Source organism: Mirounga angustirostris, unplaced genomic scaffold, assembly GCF_029215605.1.
Source record: "Mirounga angustirostris isolate CCGP_5_RB_7025 unplaced genomic scaffold, mMirAng1.0.hap1 SCAF_11, whole genome shotgun sequence".
NCBI lineage: Eukaryota > Metazoa > Chordata > Mammalia > Carnivora > Phocidae > Mirounga > Mirounga angustirostris.
The window spans coordinates 27,188,165-27,208,562 of NW_026991719.1; the positions used below are offsets into that span (position 1 = coordinate 27,188,165).

General features: G+C 38.5%; 1 protein-coding gene across 10 annotated transcripts in view; it reads right to left on the reverse strand.

Annotated features, from left to right (window-relative positions):
- Positions 1-20,398, reverse strand: part of DMD (dystrophin) — a 2,113,108-nt gene that overhangs the window by 626,146 nt on the left and 1,466,564 nt on the right. For all 10 annotated transcript variants that reach the window (XM_064573900.1, XM_064573902.1, XM_064573903.1 and 7 more), the window contains one exon: positions 10,054-10,286. In XM_064573900.1, the coding sequence (XP_064429970.1) occupies positions 10,054-10,286 (233 nt within the window). The remainder of the gene's footprint in view (positions 1-10,053; positions 10,287-20,398) is intronic.

Consider the following 20,398-nt stretch of genomic DNA (forward strand, 5'->3'; position numbering starts at 1 on the left):
AGACTCATTCTGAACCTAAAGATACAGCCAGACTGAAAGTGAAGGGATGGAGATCCATCTTCCATGCTAGCGGACCTCAAAACAAAGCTGGGGTAGCAATTCTTATATCAGACAAATTAGATTTTAAACTAAAAACTGTAGTTAGAGACACAGAAAGACACTATATCATTCTTAAAGGGACTATCCAACAAGAGGATCTAACAATTGTAAATAACTACACCTCCAACATGGGAGCAGCCATCTACATAAGCCAACTGTTAACCAAAATAAAGAGTCATATTGATAACAATACGTTAATTGTAGGAGACCTCAATACTCCACTCTCAGCAATGGACAGGTCATCTAAGCAGAAAATCAAGAAAGAAACAAGTTTTGAATGACACACTGGACCAGATGGACCTCATAGATCTATGCAGAACATTCGACCCTAAAACAACAGAATACTCATTCTTCTCGAGCACACATGGAACTTTCTCCAGAAGAGACCATATACTGGGTCACAAATCAGGTCTCAACTGATACCAAAAGACTGAGATTATTCTCTGCATCTTCTCAGACCATAATGCTTTAAAACTGGAACTCAATCACAAGAAAAAATTTGGAAGAAATTCAAACACTTGGAAGCTAAAGACCACTCTGCTCAAGAACGTTTGGGTCAACAAGGAAATCAAAGAAGAACTTAAACAGTTCATGGAAATGAATGAGAATGAAAACACATCAGTCCAAAACCTATGGAATACTGCAAAGGTGGTCCTAAGGGGGAAATACATAGCCATCCAAGCCTCACTCAAAAAAAACAGAAAAATCCCGAATTCACCAACTAACTCTACACCTTAAAGAATTAGAGAAAAAGCAACAAATGATGCCTAAGCCACGCATTAGAAGAGAAATAATTAAGATTAGAGCAGAGATCAATGAATTAGAAACCAGAAACGCAGATCAGATTAACGAAACCAGAAGCTTGTTCTTTGAAAGAATTAATAAGATCGATAAACCACTGGCCAGACTTATCCAAAAGAAAGGAGAAAGAACCCAAATTAATAAAATTATGAATGAAAGGGGAGAGATCACGACTAACACCAAGGAAATAGAAACAATTATTAGAAATTATTATCAACAACTATATGCCAATAAACTGAGCAATCTGGATGAAATGGAGGCCTTCCTGGAAACCTATAAGCTGCCAAGACTGAAACAGGAAGAAATTGACAACCTGAATAGGCCAATAACCAGTAACGAGATTGAAGCAGTGATCCAAAACCTCCCAAAAAACAAGAGTCCAGGGCCTGATGGATTCCCTGGGGAATTCTACCAAACATTCAAAGAAGAAATAATACTCATTCTCCTGAAGCTGTTTCAAAAAATAGAAACAGAAGGAAAACTTCCAAACTCATTCTATGAGGCCAGCATTACCTTAATCCCCAAACCAGGCAGAGACCCCATCAAAAAGGAGAATTTCAGACCAATATCCCTGATGAATATGGATTCCAAAATCCTCAACAAAATCCTAGCTAATAGGATCCAACCATACATTAAAAGGATCATCCACCACGACCAAGTGGGATTTATCCCCGGGATGCAAGGGTGGTTCAACATTCACAAATCCATCAATGTGATAGAACACATTAATAAGAGGAGAGGGAAGAACCATATGGTCCTCTCAATTGATGCAGAAAAGCATTTGACAAAACAGAGCATCCTTTCCTGATTAAAACTCTCCAGAGTATAGGAATAGAGGGAACATTTCTCAAGTTCATAAAATCCATCTATGAAAAACCCACAGTGAATATCATCCTCAATGGGGAAAAGCTGAGAGCCTTTCCCTTAAGATCAGGAACACGTCAAGGATGCCCACTCTCGCCACTATTGTTCAACATAGTACTGGAAATCCTTGCAAAAGCAATCAGACAGCAAAAAGAAATAAAACGTATTCAAATTGGCAAAGAAGAAGTCAAACTCTCTCTCTTCGCAGATGACATGATACTTTATGTGGAAAACCCAAAAGACTCCACCCCCAAATTACTAGAACTCATCCAGCAATTCAGTAATGTGGCAGCACAGCAAAGAAAACAGTCAACAAAACAAAGAGACAACCCACAGAATGGGAGAAGATATTTGCAAATGACACTACAGATAAAGGGCTGGTATCCAAAATCTATAAAGAACTTCTCAAACTCCACACCCAAAAAACAAATAATCAAGTCAAAAAGTAGGCAGAAGATATGAAAAGACACTTCTCCAAAGAAGACATACAAATGGCTAACAGACACATGAAAAAGTGTTCATTATCATTAGACATCAGGGAAATCCAAGTCAAAACCACATTGAGATACCACCTTACACCAGTTAGAATGGCAAAAATGGACAGGGAAAGAAACAACAAATGTTGGAGAGGTTGTGGAGAAAGGGGAACCCTCTTACACTGTTGGTGGGAATGCAAGTTGGTACAGCCACTTTGGAAAACAGTGTGGAGGTTCCTCAAAAATTTAAAAATAGTGCTACCCCATGACCCAGCAATTGCACTCCTGGGTATTTACCCCGAAGACACAGAGGTAGTGAAAAGAAGGGCCATATGCACCCCAATGTTCATAGCAGCAATGTTCACAATAGCCCAACTGTGGAAAGAGCCGAGATGCTCTTTAACAGATGAATGGATAAAGAAGATGTGGTCCATATATACAGTGGAATACTACGCAGCCATCAGAAAAGATGAATATCCAACTTTTACATCAACATGGATGTGACTGGAGGAGATTATGCTAAGTGAACTAAGTCAAGCAGAGAAAGTCAATTATCATATGGTTTCACTTATTTGTGGAACATAAGGAATAGCATGGAGGACATTAGGAGAAGGAAGGGAAAAATGGGGGGGGATTGGAGGGAGAGATAAACCATGAGAGACTATGGACTCTGAGAAACAAACAGGGTTTTAGAGGGGAGGGGGGGGGAGGGGGGATGGGTTAGCCCAGTGATGGGTATTAAGGAGGGCACGTACTGCATGGAGCATTGGGTGTTATACGAAAACAATGGATCGTGGATCACCACATCAAAAACCAATTATGTATTGTATGGTGACTAACATAACATAATAAAATTAAAAAAAGAAAAAAAAATTATTATCAACAACTACATGCCAATAAGCTAAACAACCTGGATGAAATGGATGCCTTCCTGGAAACCTATAATCTCCCAAGACTGAAACAGGAAGAAATTGACAACCTGAATAGGCCAATAACCAGTAACGAGATTGAAGCAGTGATCCAAAACCTCCCAAAAAACAAGAGTCCAGGGCCTGATGGATTCCCTGGGGAATTCTACCAAACATTCAAAGAAGAAATAATACTCATTCTCCTGAAGCTGTTTCAAAAAATAGAAACAGAAGGAAAACTTCCAAACTCATTCTATGAGGCCAGCATTACCTTAATCCCCAAACCAGGCAGAGACCCCATCAAAAAGGAGAATTTCAGACCAATATCCCTGATGAATATGGATTCCAAAATCCTCAAGAAAATCCTAGCTAATAGGATCCAACCATACATTAAAAGGATCATCCACCACAACCAAGTGGGATTTATCCCCGGGATGCAAGGGTGGTTCAACATTCTCAAATCCATCAATGTGATAGAACACATTAATAAGAGGAGAGGGAAGAACCATATGGTCCTCTCAATTGATGCAGAAAAGCATTTGACAAAACAGAGCATCCTTTCCTGATTAAAACTCTCCAGAGTATAGGAATAGAGGGAACATTCCTCAAGTTCATAAAATCCATCTATGAAAACCCACAGCAAATATCATTAATGGGGAAAAGCTGAGAGCCTTTCCCTTAAGATCAGGAACACGTCAAGGATGCCCACTCTCGCCACTATTGTTCAACATAGTACTGGAAGTCCTTGCAAAAGCAATCAGACAGCAAAAAGAAATAAAACGTATTCAAATTGGCAAAGAAGAAGTCAAACTCTCTCTCTTCGCAGATGACATGATACTTTATGTGGAAAACCCAAAAGACTCCACCCCCAAATTACTAGAACTCATCCAGCAATTCAGTAATGTGGCAGCACAGCAAAGGAAACAGTCAACAAAACAAAGAGACAACCCACAGAATGGGAGAAGATATTTGCAAATGACACTACAGATAAAGGGCTGGTATCCAAGATCTATAAAGAACTTCTCAAACTCCACACCCAAAGAACAAATAATCAAGTCAAAAAATGGGCAGAAGACATGAACAGACATTTTTCCAAAGAAGACATCCAAATGGCCAACAGACACACGAAAAAGTGCTCAATATCGCTCGGCATCAGGGAAATCCAAATCAAAACCTCAATGAGATACCACCTCACACCAGTCAGAATGGCTAAAATTAACAAGTCAGGAAACGACAGATGTTGGCGGGGATGCGGAGAAAGGGGAACCCTCCTACACTGTTGGTGGGAATGCAAGCTGGTGCAGCCACTCTGGAAAACTGTATGGAGGTTCCTCAAAAAGTTGAAAATAGAGCTACCATATGATCCAGCAATTGCACTACTGGGTATTTACCCCAAAGATACAAAAGTAGGGATCTGAAGGGGTACGTGCACCCCGATGTTTATAGCAGCAATGTCCACAATAGCCAAACTGTGGAAAGAGCCAAGATGTCCATGGACAGATGAATGGCTAAAGAAGATGTGGTATATATATACAATGGAATATTATGCAGCCATCAAAAGGAATGAGATCTTGCCATTTGCAACGACGTGGATGGAACTGGAGGGTATTATGCTGAGCGAAATAAGTCAAACAGAGAAAGACATGTATCATATGATCTCACTGATATGAGGAATTCTTAATTGCAGGAAACAAACTGAGGGTTGCTGGAGTGGGGGGTGGGGTGGGAGGGATGGGGTGACTGGGTGATAGACACTGGGGAGGGTATGTGCTCTGGTAAGCTCTGTGAATTGTGCAAGACTGTTGAATCTCAGATCTGTACCTCTGAAACAAATAATGCAATATATGTTAAGAAAAAAAAAAGAAGAAGAAGAAGGTAGCAGGAGGGGAAGAATGAAGCGGGGGAAATCAGAGGGGTAGACGAACCATGAGAGATGATGGACTCTGAAAAACAAACAGGGTTCTAGAGGGGAGGGGGGTGGGAGGATGGGTTAGCCTGGTGATGGGTATTGAGGAGGGCACATTCTGCATGGAGCACTGGGTGTTATGCACAAACAATGAATCATGGAACACTTCATCTAAAACTAATGATGTAATGTATGGGGATTAACATAAGAATAAAAAAAAATGGGCAGAAGACATGAATAGACACTTCTCCGAAGAAGACATACAAATGGCTGACAGACACATGAAAAAGTGTTAATCATCATTAGCCATCACGGAAATTCAAATCAAAACCACATTGAGATACCACCTTACACCAGTTAGAATGGCAAAAATGGACAAGGCAAGAAACAACAAATGTTGGAGAGGTTGTGGAGAAAGGGGAACCCTCTTACACTGTTGGTGGGAATGCAGGTTGGTACAGCCACTTTGGAAAATAGTGTGGAGGTGACTCAGAAAATTAAAAATAGGGCTACCCTATGACCCAGCAATGGCACTTCTGGGTATTTACCCCAAAGACACAGCTGTAGTGAAAAGAAGGGCCATATGCACCCCAATGTTCATAGCAGCAATGTCTGCAATAGCCAAAATGTGGAAGGAGCCGAGATGCCCTTCAACAGATGAATGGATAAAGAAGATGTGGTCCATATATTCAATGGGATATTATTCAGCCATCAGAAAGGATGAATACCCAACTTTTATATCAACATGGATGTGACTGGAGGAGATTATGCTAAGTGAACTAAGTCAAGCAGAGAAAGTCAATTATCATATGGTTTCACTTATTTGTGGAACATAAGGAATAGCATGGAGGACATTAGGAGAAGGAAGGGAAAAATGAAGGGGGCCGGGAAATTGGAAGGAGAGATGAACGATGAGAGACTATGGACACTGAGAAACAAACAGGGTTTTAGAGGGGAGGGGGGGTGGGCAGATGTGTTAGCCCGGTGTTGGGTATTAAGGAGGGCATGTACTGCATGGAGTACTGGGGGTTGTATGAAAACAATGAATCGTGGATCACTGCATTGAAAACTGGTGATGTATTGTATGGTCACTAACACAACATAATAAAATAAAATTAAAAGAAAAAGGAAAGAAAAAGAAAAAAGAGGATCACAAAGACAGCCTGGAGTAGTTACTATGAACTAGATGCCCAGACGTGCTCAGGTACCTTTTCTTTTTCTAAGCCTTTTCCCACTGCCTTCATGTCAGTTCCAGTACATTCACTTTCTGCTTGATTTAATCAGAGGATGTTTTCTGTTGCTTACATCCAGAAAACCCTACTGATAGTCAACAAACTACATCTGATGATTTTACCTTTTTGTTTAAAATACTTCAAGCAATGCCACTGCTTGCAGGCCATAACCAAATTCCTTGTTCTATCAAGGAAAGATCCTCATTTCGTAGCCCCATCCCTCTCTATTCAAATTCATCAGTTTCTGCCTCATCCCCTTAATTTCAGCCATACACTACATCGCGGGCGCCTGGGTGGCTCAGTCGTTAAGCGTCTGCCTTCAGCTTAGGTCATGACCCCAGGGTCCTGGGATCGAGTCCCACATCAGGCTCCCTGCTCAGCGGGAAGCCTGCTTCTCCCTCTCCCACTCCCCCTGCTTGTGTTCCTTCTCTCGCTGTCTCTCTCTCTGTCAAATAAATAAATAAAATCTTAAAAAAAAAAAAAAAGAATACACTACATCGCTTTCCACCTCAGCGAAAAGCAGAGTTTGTCTCTTCTGCCAGAGTCACCTTTCCGTTTTATCCACCTGATTATTTCCAACTTGTTCTTTAATACTTGGCTTAAGTTTTAGCTTCTTCAAGAAATTTTTCCTGACCTCCATTTTCTTCCCTGGCTTAGTCAGATGCCCTTTTCCTAAAGTAAGGCCCTAGAGAATCCCCTAAACATGCCCAGGGAGGTAAAAACTACAGTGGGGACCCTGGAATCAGACTGCTTGAGTTCAAATTCCACTGCTGTCTCTTTACTACTTGACCTTGGGCAGGTTATTTAACCTCACTGTGCTTTACTATCAATCTCACAGTGTTGTGAGCATTAAGTAATGCACGTGAAGTACTTAAAAATGACTAGCATATAATCTGTTAAATATGTGCTAGGTATTATCCTGTAATTTATTTGTCATAGTGCTATTATTGTTTTTTTTTCCTTTACCTGCTTTAATCTGTGCATTGCTATCTTGTCCAACTCTGTACTTCCCAGGCACTTAGTAGTAGCTCAATAAAAATTTGTTAAATGAACATATGAATAAATAGGCACTGATAGTGCTTTGCAGTTTATAAAGTTCTTTTGGAATATTACCTCATTTCCAACACTTCAAATATTAAAGTTAGGATTGTTTTGTTTAAAACTTTACATAGAGAAAATTGTTTATTCCCTGATATTGTAATAAATACTTCCTTAAACTTATCTCTTTTTTGCCCCCCACCCCACACACACTTGCTTAATGTTTATTTAGGGTTATTTTACTGACCATTTAGTGATAGAAAGCTCTAAAAGGCAAGAACTGACAGTGTCTTTATAAATCATTTTTTTTAATATGAGGGGAAGAAGCAGGAAAAGCACTCCACTATTCAGCAAGAGAAGGAAAGTTTTTATATATATATATATACATATATATGTATATATATAATACTTATATGCATATCTACATATACAGATATGATATACATAACTCTATTCATATATATAACATTTAAAATATATAAAATTAAAAATTAAAAAATGCATGTATATCTATGATATACATATATATATGATATATATATGAGAGTCATCATCTCTTGCTTACTTGCTTTCAATAAGCAAGGCAGGGTGGGAAGCATACAATACATAGAATGCTATATATAAATATATATATGTATATATGTGGCATTTAAAAATTCCTGGCTTTCTGTGACCCTGTGACCCTAGACATGGCACTTGAACTTCTCCTCTGAATTAATTTTGGATCTCTCTGTAAGACTATCATTTTGAAGAGGCATCAAATTAGTAGTCATTTTGAAAAAATATAACCTTATTTTTCTGAAGACTACTGAGCAGGTAGATTCTAAAGCAGATCCTAAAGGCTAGGATTGCAAAGGAGTGTGGACTTCCTCTCCCCCCTAATACCCAGTGGCTTTTACAGGAGACCATGATGCCAGTGGCAAAATGGGGTGTAGATATGGAAATGAGCTCTTCTTTTCATGTAATATCATTATATGACAATCAGTTTGCATACTACAAATGCTGTGAGCAGGCAGATTTACAATCTCATATTAATTACTAACATTAGTTGAGCAAGGCAGGATGGGAAGCATTTTTCGTGAACTACCTAATGTAATCCTCATGACAACCTATAAGGCAAAGATAGTATCATTCACATTGTACTGATAAACTCAGGTTCAGGGAGGTTGAATAACACATCAAAAGTCTACAACTGTAGGAGCAGAGCCAAGCTTTGAACCCAGAGCATCTAACTCCAAAGCCCTTGCTTTAAACACCATAACACATTGTTTCCTCTGCTTAGTAATAGTCTTGGAAGTATTAGTATAACTTGATACAGTACTGTGCAAGAACATAATCTCTTATTTCTGCATGTATCAGTGCAGAGAAACCATAAATGCTTAGCACTGTGTCTGGCACAGACTGTATATATAAAAACATATGTATCACCAAATGGTAGCCACATTTACATTAATACTGGCAAGCAGTATATGTAGTAAGAATACTTAGGCTTAGAAACCAAACAGACTTGGATTTGAATCTTTGCTCTGCTATTACTAGGAGTATGACATCTCAGTGGCTTGTGCTGAAGAATGTACCTACTAATACTTGTTCTAAAAGAGCAGTGAAATGAATTATGCATATTTATATAATAGTTACATATCTTTATATACACGCATGTCCATCACTGTGTGGTGAATATGAATGTGAACCTGTGCATCCTGTGCCCAGAAAAGGAAACCAAGATCCAGAGAATGAGTTGACCACAATCATGTCATTTGCAAATGACACAGAACACTTAATTCACATCTCCTGAGTCTCAAATCAAGGTACTTTAAATGCAGATTGCTTACTATCCACTTATTTTTATTCCTACTGAATTGCTAAAGTTCATTTTACAAAGAAATCTGTCTGCCTTACTCCTGCTTTTTCAAAAAGTAGTTTTGTAACAACTAAATACCTTCAATGCAATTTGTTACTTCTGTAGAAAAGATATGAAAACCATTTACCAGTGAAATAACTACAGCACATAAATATTTCAAAACTATTTTTCTTATTCACTCAGAAATATAAAAGATATACAGTGCATTTGTTTTATATCAATGTATTCCTATGTTTCTAACTGATGTCAGGATTTTGCAGAATGGATTCCAAGAGGCTGATAAATGCAGTCTTTATATTAAAAACATGTTTATTTGACTATAGCATTGCATAAATACCAATATTAAGATCTAAGGTATTTAAAAATATATTATGTTTGGTACTTTTCTTTTCTAAAAATTTATAGCTAACTTTCAGTGATATTCATCATCGTAGGAGGAAAATTGGCACAGACAACTCAGAAGAGTGAATAACCAATTCCCAGATCATTATATTTGATTCTGTAATATATTATGGCTGCAGGCTGCCAAAACAAACAGTTTAAAATGTAAACAGCTCAGTTGAACTACTTATTTGATATTAAATAGATTTTTTAAATACTAGTTGTTTAGTGAATTTCATTAAGCCAACTAACTGTAAGGTTTATGGTTTTTTCCTTGTATAATTCCGTTTTAATTTATGGGTTTTAGATAATTGCATTATTTTTTTTCTTGATCATACTTAGGCTACACAGAATAGAGATAGTGTGTAGCTGACAGAGAAAAGCTGCCTAAAAACTGGTGGGAATATGGTCTAGGGAGAGTGAACGGACATGTGGACAATTTTCACTTTAACGGCAAATCTCAACCAGGTTTTCTTTTTCCCCATACCTTCTGCTTGATGATCATCTCGTTGATGTCTTCAAGATCACCCACCATCACCCTCTGTGATTTTATAACTCGATCGAGCAGAGACAGCCAATCGGTAAGTTCTGTCCAAGCTCTGTTGAAATCTGCCAGGGCGGGTACCTCCAACAGCAAGGAAGATGGCATTTCTAGTTTGGAGATGGCAGTTTCCTTGGTAACGGTGGGTTGTGTCACCAGAGTAACAGTCTGACTAGGAGCTAATTTTTTTTTTCCAGAAAGAAAAAAGAGAAAAAAAAAGAAAAATTAGAAACACAAGCAAAGAAGCCGATTTCAATAATAATAGGCCAAGCTTAATTAAAGTACAACAATTTGAGCCAAAGTATTATTTATTATGTTATAAATTTTCCCTCCACCAATGTGAATACTTTACACAGTACTACATGATGGGATAATCCAAGGACTCAAACTTTTCATTAGTAAGCATTTAACAATCTTTCAAAAATGATTTTGCTTATTCTAATGGCTAGACAATTTAATTTAAATCATCCTTCTCAAATAACACTTATATAGACCTTACCAGGTGAAAAAGTTTTACTTATCTTTTCTCATTCAAGGAAAAAAAAGCAAAAGTCCAGTTTGGATAGATCTTGTTTCCTTGAATAGGAAGTAAATTTGAAGGCAGTCCCTAGGGAAGGCAGTCCCTAGGGAAAATCTTTTCTCATTCAAGGAAAAAAAAGCAAAAGTCCAGTTTGGATAGATCTTGTTTCCTTGAATAGGAAGTAAATTTGAAGGCAGTCCCTTTGAAGGCAGTCCCTAGGGAAATCAAAGCCAATGAAATGTTTTTGTCTTTGCTCTGTATTTTATACTGGGAATAGTTTCTCATATTTTTTTCCTTTTCTTTCAGACTGGTCATACAGTGACTGACAGTGGAGAAAACTCAAGCTACATTATTGTTGGAAAATCAGACCTAAAAAAACATGACCTTGGTTACATTACTTAACCTCTCTAAGCTTCAGGTTTTCGCCTTAGTAAAGAAGGGACAATAACAGAGTGAATGTAATAGGGGCAGTTGTGTGGATTCCATGACTAATATATGAAATGTACATAGAACAGTGCCAGAAAATAACAACAATATTAGCACAGTCTCTGACACTGGTAGGTAATAATGTTAGGTATCACTATTTTTATAAACACTTGATAAAAAAGAAATACAGTGATGAGTGAATATAATGAGAAGTTGGAGATAAGGGGTAGAAATACATGAAATACTTGGGAAAAACTCAAAGATCTGTGTGTGGCCCTTTATTTACTAAAGGGGGCTGAGCCTGCTACTGTGAACTGATACTAAATACCAACAAATAGCTGGGAAATGGAAGGTGAGTGATGAAGGGAACAGAATGCCTCCTCTGGTTTAAAGTCCAGAGTATCTGAAACCCACGACATCCAGGAGACCAGTAGCAAAGAAATGGGGACTACATAGTTTAGAAGGGAAGCTTTGAGAGAAAGGGGCAAAGGAAACATCTCAATGGCAGACTTGAGAGCCATGGACAAGATGGGAAATGTTCTAGGAACATGAGAAAAGTGTGCCATGTGGGCATTCCATTCTGAGGTGGCCATAAATCACTTTTCATGGTTGTATTACTTTCTGCATTTTTAAGGTTGTCTTTTTGTGAGAGAAGATGATGAGGGAAATGGAAGGATGCCTCCTGTCTCTCAAGCTTCTCAGGGACAACGTTTTCCTAAAGCTGGGAGAAATAATCTTGAACACGGCAAAAAGAAAAAAAAAAGGTAGGGTGTCAGGTAGAATAAAAACTAATGCCAAGAAGTAATGACCGAAAAACAATGATACTGAGGAGAAAAAGAAGAAGCTGTTTCTTGAATCTCTCTCACTACTCTGAGGCTCTTTCTAGAAAGAATGACATATAATCTGCAGCAGAAATAGCATCTTGTGAACCAACACTCCTCCTAGGAAGCATGGGGGCCAACAGGACCTAAAAATCTTAAAAGGGATTCCAAGAGAGGAGCCGAATCCCTGAAGAGGATGCATGGGTGAGGATAAAAAAAAGAGCTAAATTAAAACATCACTGTGAGAGCTAACTGCTGAATGCCTGGCTGACTAGAAAATATGGACAAATTGTTCTTAAAATAGACACACAACAGATACTGAGGTAACATACAGTACTTTGGGATGATTTCAAAGTTCTGGTAAGTGTCAGACAACATTTTCTTTTTTTTTTTTTTCTTAGCTTGACTCATTGAAAATTTGACCCTCAAAAGACGAGGAAGATTTTTTTCCCTCTAGATTTACTTCTGACCAACAAAGAAGTGCCTAATGAAGTGGAAACTGTCATGTCATCTTAAATTTCAATACAGTGAAAGATGAGAATGTAGAGAATTATTAGATTTCAACTGTTTTGAAAAAAGTCTATTGAAAAGAAAGGCTGGGGCCAGAGACTGAACAACAGAGAATGATTCAAGATGACTAAAAAGGACAAATGACATTGGAATGATAATACCACAAAGTTCTCCAGTGAGGAAAAAGAAAGAAGTAGCACCAAGTACAAAGTCGGCTGAAACAGATTTACAGGTAGATTGAAAGGTCAGCAAGGCAGTGATGGGCGGGTGATCTCATTTATGGACCAGTCAGGCCCTTCATTGCTGGTCTCCTCTCCCCTAGCACTCAACATCTGAAAACACCTATAAAGCGGTGGGAAAGGGAAGGGAGAACCAGGTACCTTTTGCTCACTGATCCAGCCCCTACACCTTGCACAGGTACTGGAATACAGTAGGTGCTCAATTGATGTCCTCTGAATAAATGAATGAATCTAAAAGACAAATCCATGCACAGTAAGCTTTTGAGTACGCTTAGAGGCCTTCTACCCACGGGGAGCCCTAAAAGACAACAGCCTCAAAGGATGGTTTCTCAAAGACTAGAACACAGACTATTCCTAGGCTCTTACTGTTTAGGTCATTATAACTATTCTTAAAACAAGAAACTAGTGGAGGAAGAGCCACTGCTTGGGGCAATGGAAGGCCACTGCTTGGGGCAGACAATGGAAGGGCAGACAGTATTAAATAAAATAGAACCAATCAATTTTTTTGTTCCCCACTTTACTATCAAGGGGGGTGGGGTGGTAAAAAGCAGGAAAGAACACTGGATCAAGAAACAGAGTGTAAAACAGACTAGGGTCAGACTGTTGGATTTCAATCCTCACTCTGCCATTTCTTAGCTGGGTAACCCTAGGCAGGTTACTTAAGCTCTCTGAATCTCAATTTACTCCTCTGTAAAAGGGCAATTATAATAATACTTCTCTCACAGACAGCTGGCATCAACATTTCCTAGATATTGGATGAGATTACAGGATTTTGAAGTAAGGGATTATATCCTGCTTGATAAATTGAACTTCTGTGAGCCTCAGAGTATTCACCTACGTAATGTGGAGAACAGTACCAATCTCATGAAATTGTTCTAAGTATTTTATGAATTCATATATGTAAGCCTTCTCCTAGCATCCTTCTGCCAGTAGGTATACTGTGTGAGTATTCTTCTCCTTTTCTTTTGCTGCTCAAACAATATTTACTGGCTACTGACTTTATACATTAGCATGCCATTCTGGACTCTTGGTTCTTAGAACTAGAATTCACTCCAACGTTTTCTCCTTCCATTCTTCCCATGCTCCCCCCAACGCCTCAGTCTCTATTCCATATTCTCAAATTAGCACTGGGCATTTCCCACTTTTGTGCCCTCCTACACAAACTCTCTTCTCCCTTCCCTAAATATTCAATTTCCTTATCAAAGCCCAAATCTACATTTCTGTGATTTATGGAGAACCATGTTAAGTCTTAACCAAAAAGTCTCCATGAGGTATAAAATTAAACTATTCTTTGGGATCCTAAACACTTCAGGTCTTTAACATTTTACTACTTAAATCTAATCATTACTAAGAATGAAATCTTCTATCATTATTAGGTTTTTGTTTGTCTAGTGGCTAGAGGGTAGTAATTGATAGTAACTGAGAGATAGATTCTAAACTCAGAAACTGGGTCTCCAAGAGTAGAGAAATAAGTGCTATAACATGGAGTAGAAAGAGGCTAATTTCCATCTAGTTCACATTTTATTAGGACTAATTCTACCTAGAATGCTATTTAAAATATTTCATTTTTTCCTAAAAAAAAAAAGACTTGTCTCTAGGTCCATAAAAGTGTTTTTCTTATTTTTTTTTATTAAGCAAGGTGTTTCAAAGGAGAAATTTTGAGGTCCTGAGAATATCTCATTTTATTATGTATACCATATTGACTCATACTGCATTTTCAGATGCCTTTACTTTTATCTAAAAAGAAAAAAAAAAGGTTCCTTCTTTTCCACTGCCATGCTACTAGAAACATAAGCAAATCACTTCATTAGGTAAAGTGTGGGCTGGTCAGATCTGTAAGGGGGAAGTTCCAGTGCGTTTTCCCAGACTGAGCAACAGAATTTTGACTCTAAGCATCAGGCAGGGATAGTTAGTCTTCCCAGAGTTTTCCAATAACTCCATAATTTAAAAGATGGAAGGAGAATTTGTTGAGGATTCTCTCAACTCATAATCCCGATCAGGTAAGGAGTTAGGATACGTAAACGACTATACAGAATCTTACACCTGAACTTGTGGGATGAGTTTCCAGGTTCTCCCTAAGGAGCATGGGAAATGGCTTCCCCTCCAGCCAGCAGGCACCCCTTCCTCCATGCCCCGTTTAACACCCCACAGTCTGATATACTTGCTTGGATGTCCACCCATTGTCTCGAGTCAATGTCCAGGGTCACAAGGAGTTGGCCCTGAGAATGGCTGCTTCAGATCTCAGCGTCCCAAACCACTATGGAGGCTGAGGTTATTCGTCTCAAGTACACTGGGGGAAGTATTTCTTCCAGGATGGGGTCACAACAGAAAAGAGTTCTTATGATGTCACACGATTAACTGTCTTTCCAGCAACAGATTCTGCTGTCTTTCCTGCTTAACCAGTTCATGCTAGAACCATGTATATTACAATGTGTATCATTAAGCCAAAGAGATATACACATTGTATATATGTGTATATATCTGTATAGATAGATGTATACACAACACACAGAGCCTGTACTGATTACTGGTGACTGTAGCATAATGTGTTTGACATGCACTTGTTAGAAAATTAAAAATCTCTACCAAAAACTGTGTTTTCTCTCTATGGTTAAGCAGACAGAAACTCAAGCTCAAAATAACTGGAAGGAATTGAGGTTGGCACATCGGAATAGTAGCATGAATAACAGTAGGTGTAACAAACTATTGCAGACCACAGCTTTTCTCTGAGTATTTTGTTAATTAAAAGGTGTTGGCTTTAGGAGGCAACTCTCATTTTTTTCAAACGCGTTTGAAGAATATTTCTCTAGTCTACAAATTTAATTGGTTTCAGGGGTACATGATTAGTCAGACTAACAGCTGTACTTAGAGCTTTAAAGGAGCTACTAAATCTTTTAAAACACACACACGCAATGTGTTTGGCATACTTCCTTTGAAGTGTTCACACATAGTTTTTCTGTAATTCACAGGTCTCCTTTGGTTGATAAAAAAGCAAGAAGCACATATTCTATTCCTTGTTTTGTTGTATGAATGTGGGTAATGTTTTTGTTTTCTTTACTTTTATAAGTGAAAAGTCAGTTGACTGACTAAATGATAAATTATTGGACTCACACTAGCCAAAATACCTAAAAGTACCATTCTGTATAGGTGGCCAGACTGCCTTACTGTTTCATATTATCAGTTATAGGAGAGCTTGTTTAGCTACTTGCATATCACCAATAGCTAAGGTAACTGTTCTCCATGTAAACAACATCGGTGAACACTTTTCTTTTTGAATATTTGAAAGAATGGCATGTGGCTTAATGAAATATGTAAGAGTTGGAGAGTACGTATTAACAAAGTTAGGAATCATGCATGGACTAAAAAAGAAAATGTATTGTACATGGGGGAGGAAGAACCTCACTTCTTGGCTCTAAATATTTGTCATTTGTATGTTCAGGTGGAAAATTAGAGATAAATGTTACAAATCCATAAACATTTACTTTTGTCTATATTCTTTCTTACTCTAAAGAGGAAATAAAATAGGTGATTCAACTACCATCAATTATTTACATTTTAGCACCATAAGGGCTTGTGCTATCTGTGGGCAAGGCCTAGAGAATCAGAACTCAAGGATTCATGATACCCACCTGTATTTCTGGATTTTACAAAAAAAAAAAAATGTTAGATGTGGAAGCCCTAGACTTTTAAAGCTCGGTAACACTACTTTGTCACTTTTAACTGATTCTTTCCTGCTACTAAGAATATAATCCAAGTGAGAAATATTGCTGCTACTGGGAATGAAGAGAAATTACCACCAACACAATGACCACTATCATTTACTCAGCGTTTCTTATGTGCTAGGCAAGGTTATTTATAAGCCCCATTTTATTTAATTTTTACCCAACAATATTCAGGGTAGGTATTCTCATTTTACAGGAAGGTAATACTTGCTCCAGATCTCACATTAACAAGTGACAATGTGAAGACAATGTGATTAACCAGGACACATATTTCTAAAAACGATCTGGTCATCCGATACATTTTCTACATGTCCCATTCAATATAAAAAATTAACTACTCAAATAGTTTTGGCTCCAAGAGCTACAGTTTACAATATATAGTACCCACAAAATACATCTAATATTCATTCTAGCTGGGGAGAAATCACCTTGAATGAACCATAAAAACATGGCTTATAGCAATGAAGTGCATCTGGCTTCCTCCCCCAAGTTCAATATTATTCTTGAGGAATAACTCCAATCTGACTTCACCCTAACATGTATTCTTCTTTTCACTAATGTGAAGACAGAAATAACGCTTGCCTTTTCTTTTTTCAGTTTGCATTCTAAGTGCCCTTCTATAAGTCACATTATATAAATTCTTCCTACATGCATTCAGTAAAAAGCTAGGTTTCTCAGCCTTAGCACTACTGACATTTTGGTCTGGACAAGTCTTTGGTGTGTGTTTTGTTGCGTGCGCTGCAAGATGTTTATCAGTATCCTTGGCCAGAGCACCTTCCCAGTTGTGACAACCAGTCATGTTTCCAGACATGACTGAATGTCCCCTGAGGGGAAGAAATTTGCCTCTGGTTCAGAACCACTGATCAAAGGCTTTTTCAATTTTTTTTCCTCTCTCTTCCCTTCCTACTGTGTGTGTGTGTGTGTGTGTGTGTGTGTGTGTGTGGTTCATATACTTGTTTAGCCTCTGTACTGGACATCCTTTATGTCTGTCCAAGTTTGAGTTCTCTTATATCTCAGAAGTATAGGTTAAGTGAAATTTTTAAGTGCTTCTTTTATGTACACGATATACGGTAGGCACTGAAGAAACAGTAAATATCCAAAGCTATAGCTACCAGGGAATGCTGAATGATATTACACAAGAAAGGCTTTGGTGATCAAAATAAAATTATCTCTGGTAGAGAATAAATGTCCACAAATTCTTTTCTTTCCTGCACCTAGAGCCTTGTGATAAGATGTTCCAGATTCTCCCAACAAGAGCTATAGTATATTTCTCTTCTACTTGAATATGGATTGGCCAAGTGACTTGTTTTGGCTAAAAGAATATTAGTAACCAGGACACAAGCAAAGGCTTGAGAAATGCTTGGGCATTGGGCTATGCTTGGCTAATGTCCATACTTTGCCTGCCGCTCCCCCTGCTTGTGCTCTCTCTCTCTAATAAATAAATAAAATCTTTTAAAAAAACTCATTGCTAGTTATTTTACTACTTAGAGTAAAAATATAACTTACCCCCCAAAATAAGAGAGGCAAAGGGAGAAGGAGAGAGAGAGAGAAGCAGACTCCCCACCGAGCAGGGAGCCCAACATGGGGCTTGATCTCACGACCCTGAGATCATGACCTGAGCTGAAATCAAGAGTCAAATGCTTAACCAACTGAGCCACCAGATGCCCCTATCAGAACTACTCTTATTTATAAGATGGTCTTTATTTTGGTATTCAAAGATCTCTTTTAAATCTCCTTAGCCCAGGGGCAACTGGGTGGCTCAGTCGTTAAGCGTCTGCCTTCAGCTCGGGTCCTCTCTCGCTGTCTCTCTCTCTGCCAAATAAATAAAATCTTTAAAAAAAATCTCCTTAACCTGGAAGGGAAAGAATAATGTCTATCCTTTCAACGCTATGTGAACTATGCTAGCCTACTGAATAATGATAGGCAAGTGACCCTGTCATAGCCATTGTTTCATCCAACAACTAACAAGTGCTAGACACATGAGTGAGGCCAGCAACTACCAGCTGACCACAAATACACAAATGAGCCCAGGTGAGACCAGTAAAAGAACCATCTAGATAAGCCTGGCCCAAAGCAGACCCCCAAATTCATGAGCAGGTTTCCTGCTGAGCAGGGAGCCTGATGCGGGACTCGATCCCAGGACCCTGGGATCATGACCTTAACCTACTGAGCCACCCAGGAGTCCCACTGGTAATGAGTTTTTAAACTTGTTATACATGTGCCACGCCTTCATAAGCCTCACTTGTAAGATGAGGTCAGCTACTTAAGGTAAGTGTTAGATTTATCTTTTCCTTCCTGAACTGAACACTGTACAGTTCTCATTAGAGGAAATATATTGCTTTTCCTTCCTCATCCAAACCAGTGCAATGTCTGGACACATAGTAGGGTCTCAACCAACATTTGCTGCTGTTGTTATCAAGATTAGAAAGAGGCACAATGTATGAAGCACTACATTATGGAGAACATTAAGGGATGGAAATATACATATATATAGAGAGAGACAGAGATACAGAGAGACAGAGAGAGATGGGGAGAGGCAGACTGATTTATCAGAGTTTTAATTTGGAGTTTCATCAGGCAGAACAAAAACAGAGAAACCATTAGCTCCAATATAAATGAAGCAGTATTAAGTAGTCATAAAATGTAGATTCTTTTGTTCTGAATTCATAATACCTTATATTTCTACAGAACTTTAAACAGTGTAAAAATGTCTTTTTGTCATTTTCTCTGTTGATTCATCCTGCAACACTGAGGTCTGAGCAGGGAGAGCATCATTACTACCAATTTGTAAAAGAGGAAACTAAAATTTGGATAAATTAACATATTTCTCCAAAATCAAAATCTAGTAAATTAGATGGAAGTTTCCAAACAATCTATATTTTAAGAATGAAGGCTCGGACTTGCATGATTAAAAGGGAATTCATGAAAAATAAATAAACCCATTAAAAATCTGAAAAGGGGTTGAATAGACATTTCTCCAAAGAAGACAAATGAATGGCCGACGAGCACATGAAAAGATGCTCAACATCACTCATCATCAGGGAAATGCAAATCAAAACCACACTGAGAGATCACCTCACACCTGTTCAGATGGCTGCTATCAGAGAGAGAGAGAGAGAGAGCGCGCACGCAAGAGAGAATAAGTGTTGGTGAGGATGTGGAGGAACTGGAGCCCTTGTGCACTGTTGGTGGGGATGTGAAATGGTGCAGCTGCTGTGGAAGACAGTATGGAGGTTCCTCAAAAAATTAAAAACAGAACTACCCTATGACCAGAGCATTCCCACTTGTTAATCTACATCTAAAAGAACTGAAAACAGGATCTCAAAGACAGAGATATTGGGACACTCCTATGTTCATTACAGCATTATTCACAAAAGCCAAGAGTTGGAAACAACCTCTATGTCCACTGATGGATACAAAAAAAATGGGGTGTAGCCATACAATGAAATATTATTCAGCCTTAAAAAAGAAGAAAATTCTGTCATTTGCTACAGAGTTTGTTCTTGGAAGATGAACAATTTCTAAAGGTCATTTGTACAACAATGTTCATATAGTTAATGCTACTGTACCATCTACTCTAAAATGGTTAAGACAGTAAATTTTGTGTTATGTGTTTTTTGCCACATTTTGAAAAAGTGAAATCCATGCACCAGGCAAAGTATGGACATTATTCTTTCCCTTCCAGGTTAAGGAGATTTTTTTTTTTAAAGATTTTATTTATTTGGCAGAGAGAGAGACAGCGAGAGAGGACCCGAGCTGAAGGCAGACGCTTAACGACTGAGCCACCCAGTTGCCCCTGGGCTAAGGAGATTTAAAAGAGATCTTTGAATACCAAAATAAAGACCATCTTATAAATAAGAGTAGTTCTGATAGGGGCATCTGGGTGGCTCAGTTGGTTAAGCATCTGACTCTTGATTTCAGCTCAGGTCATGATCTCAGGGTCGTGAGATCAAGCCCCATGTTGGGCTCCCTGCTCGGTGGGGAGTCTGCTTCTCTCTCTCTCTCCTTCTCCCTTTGCCCCTCCTCCTGCTTGTGTGCTCTCGCTCTCTCTTT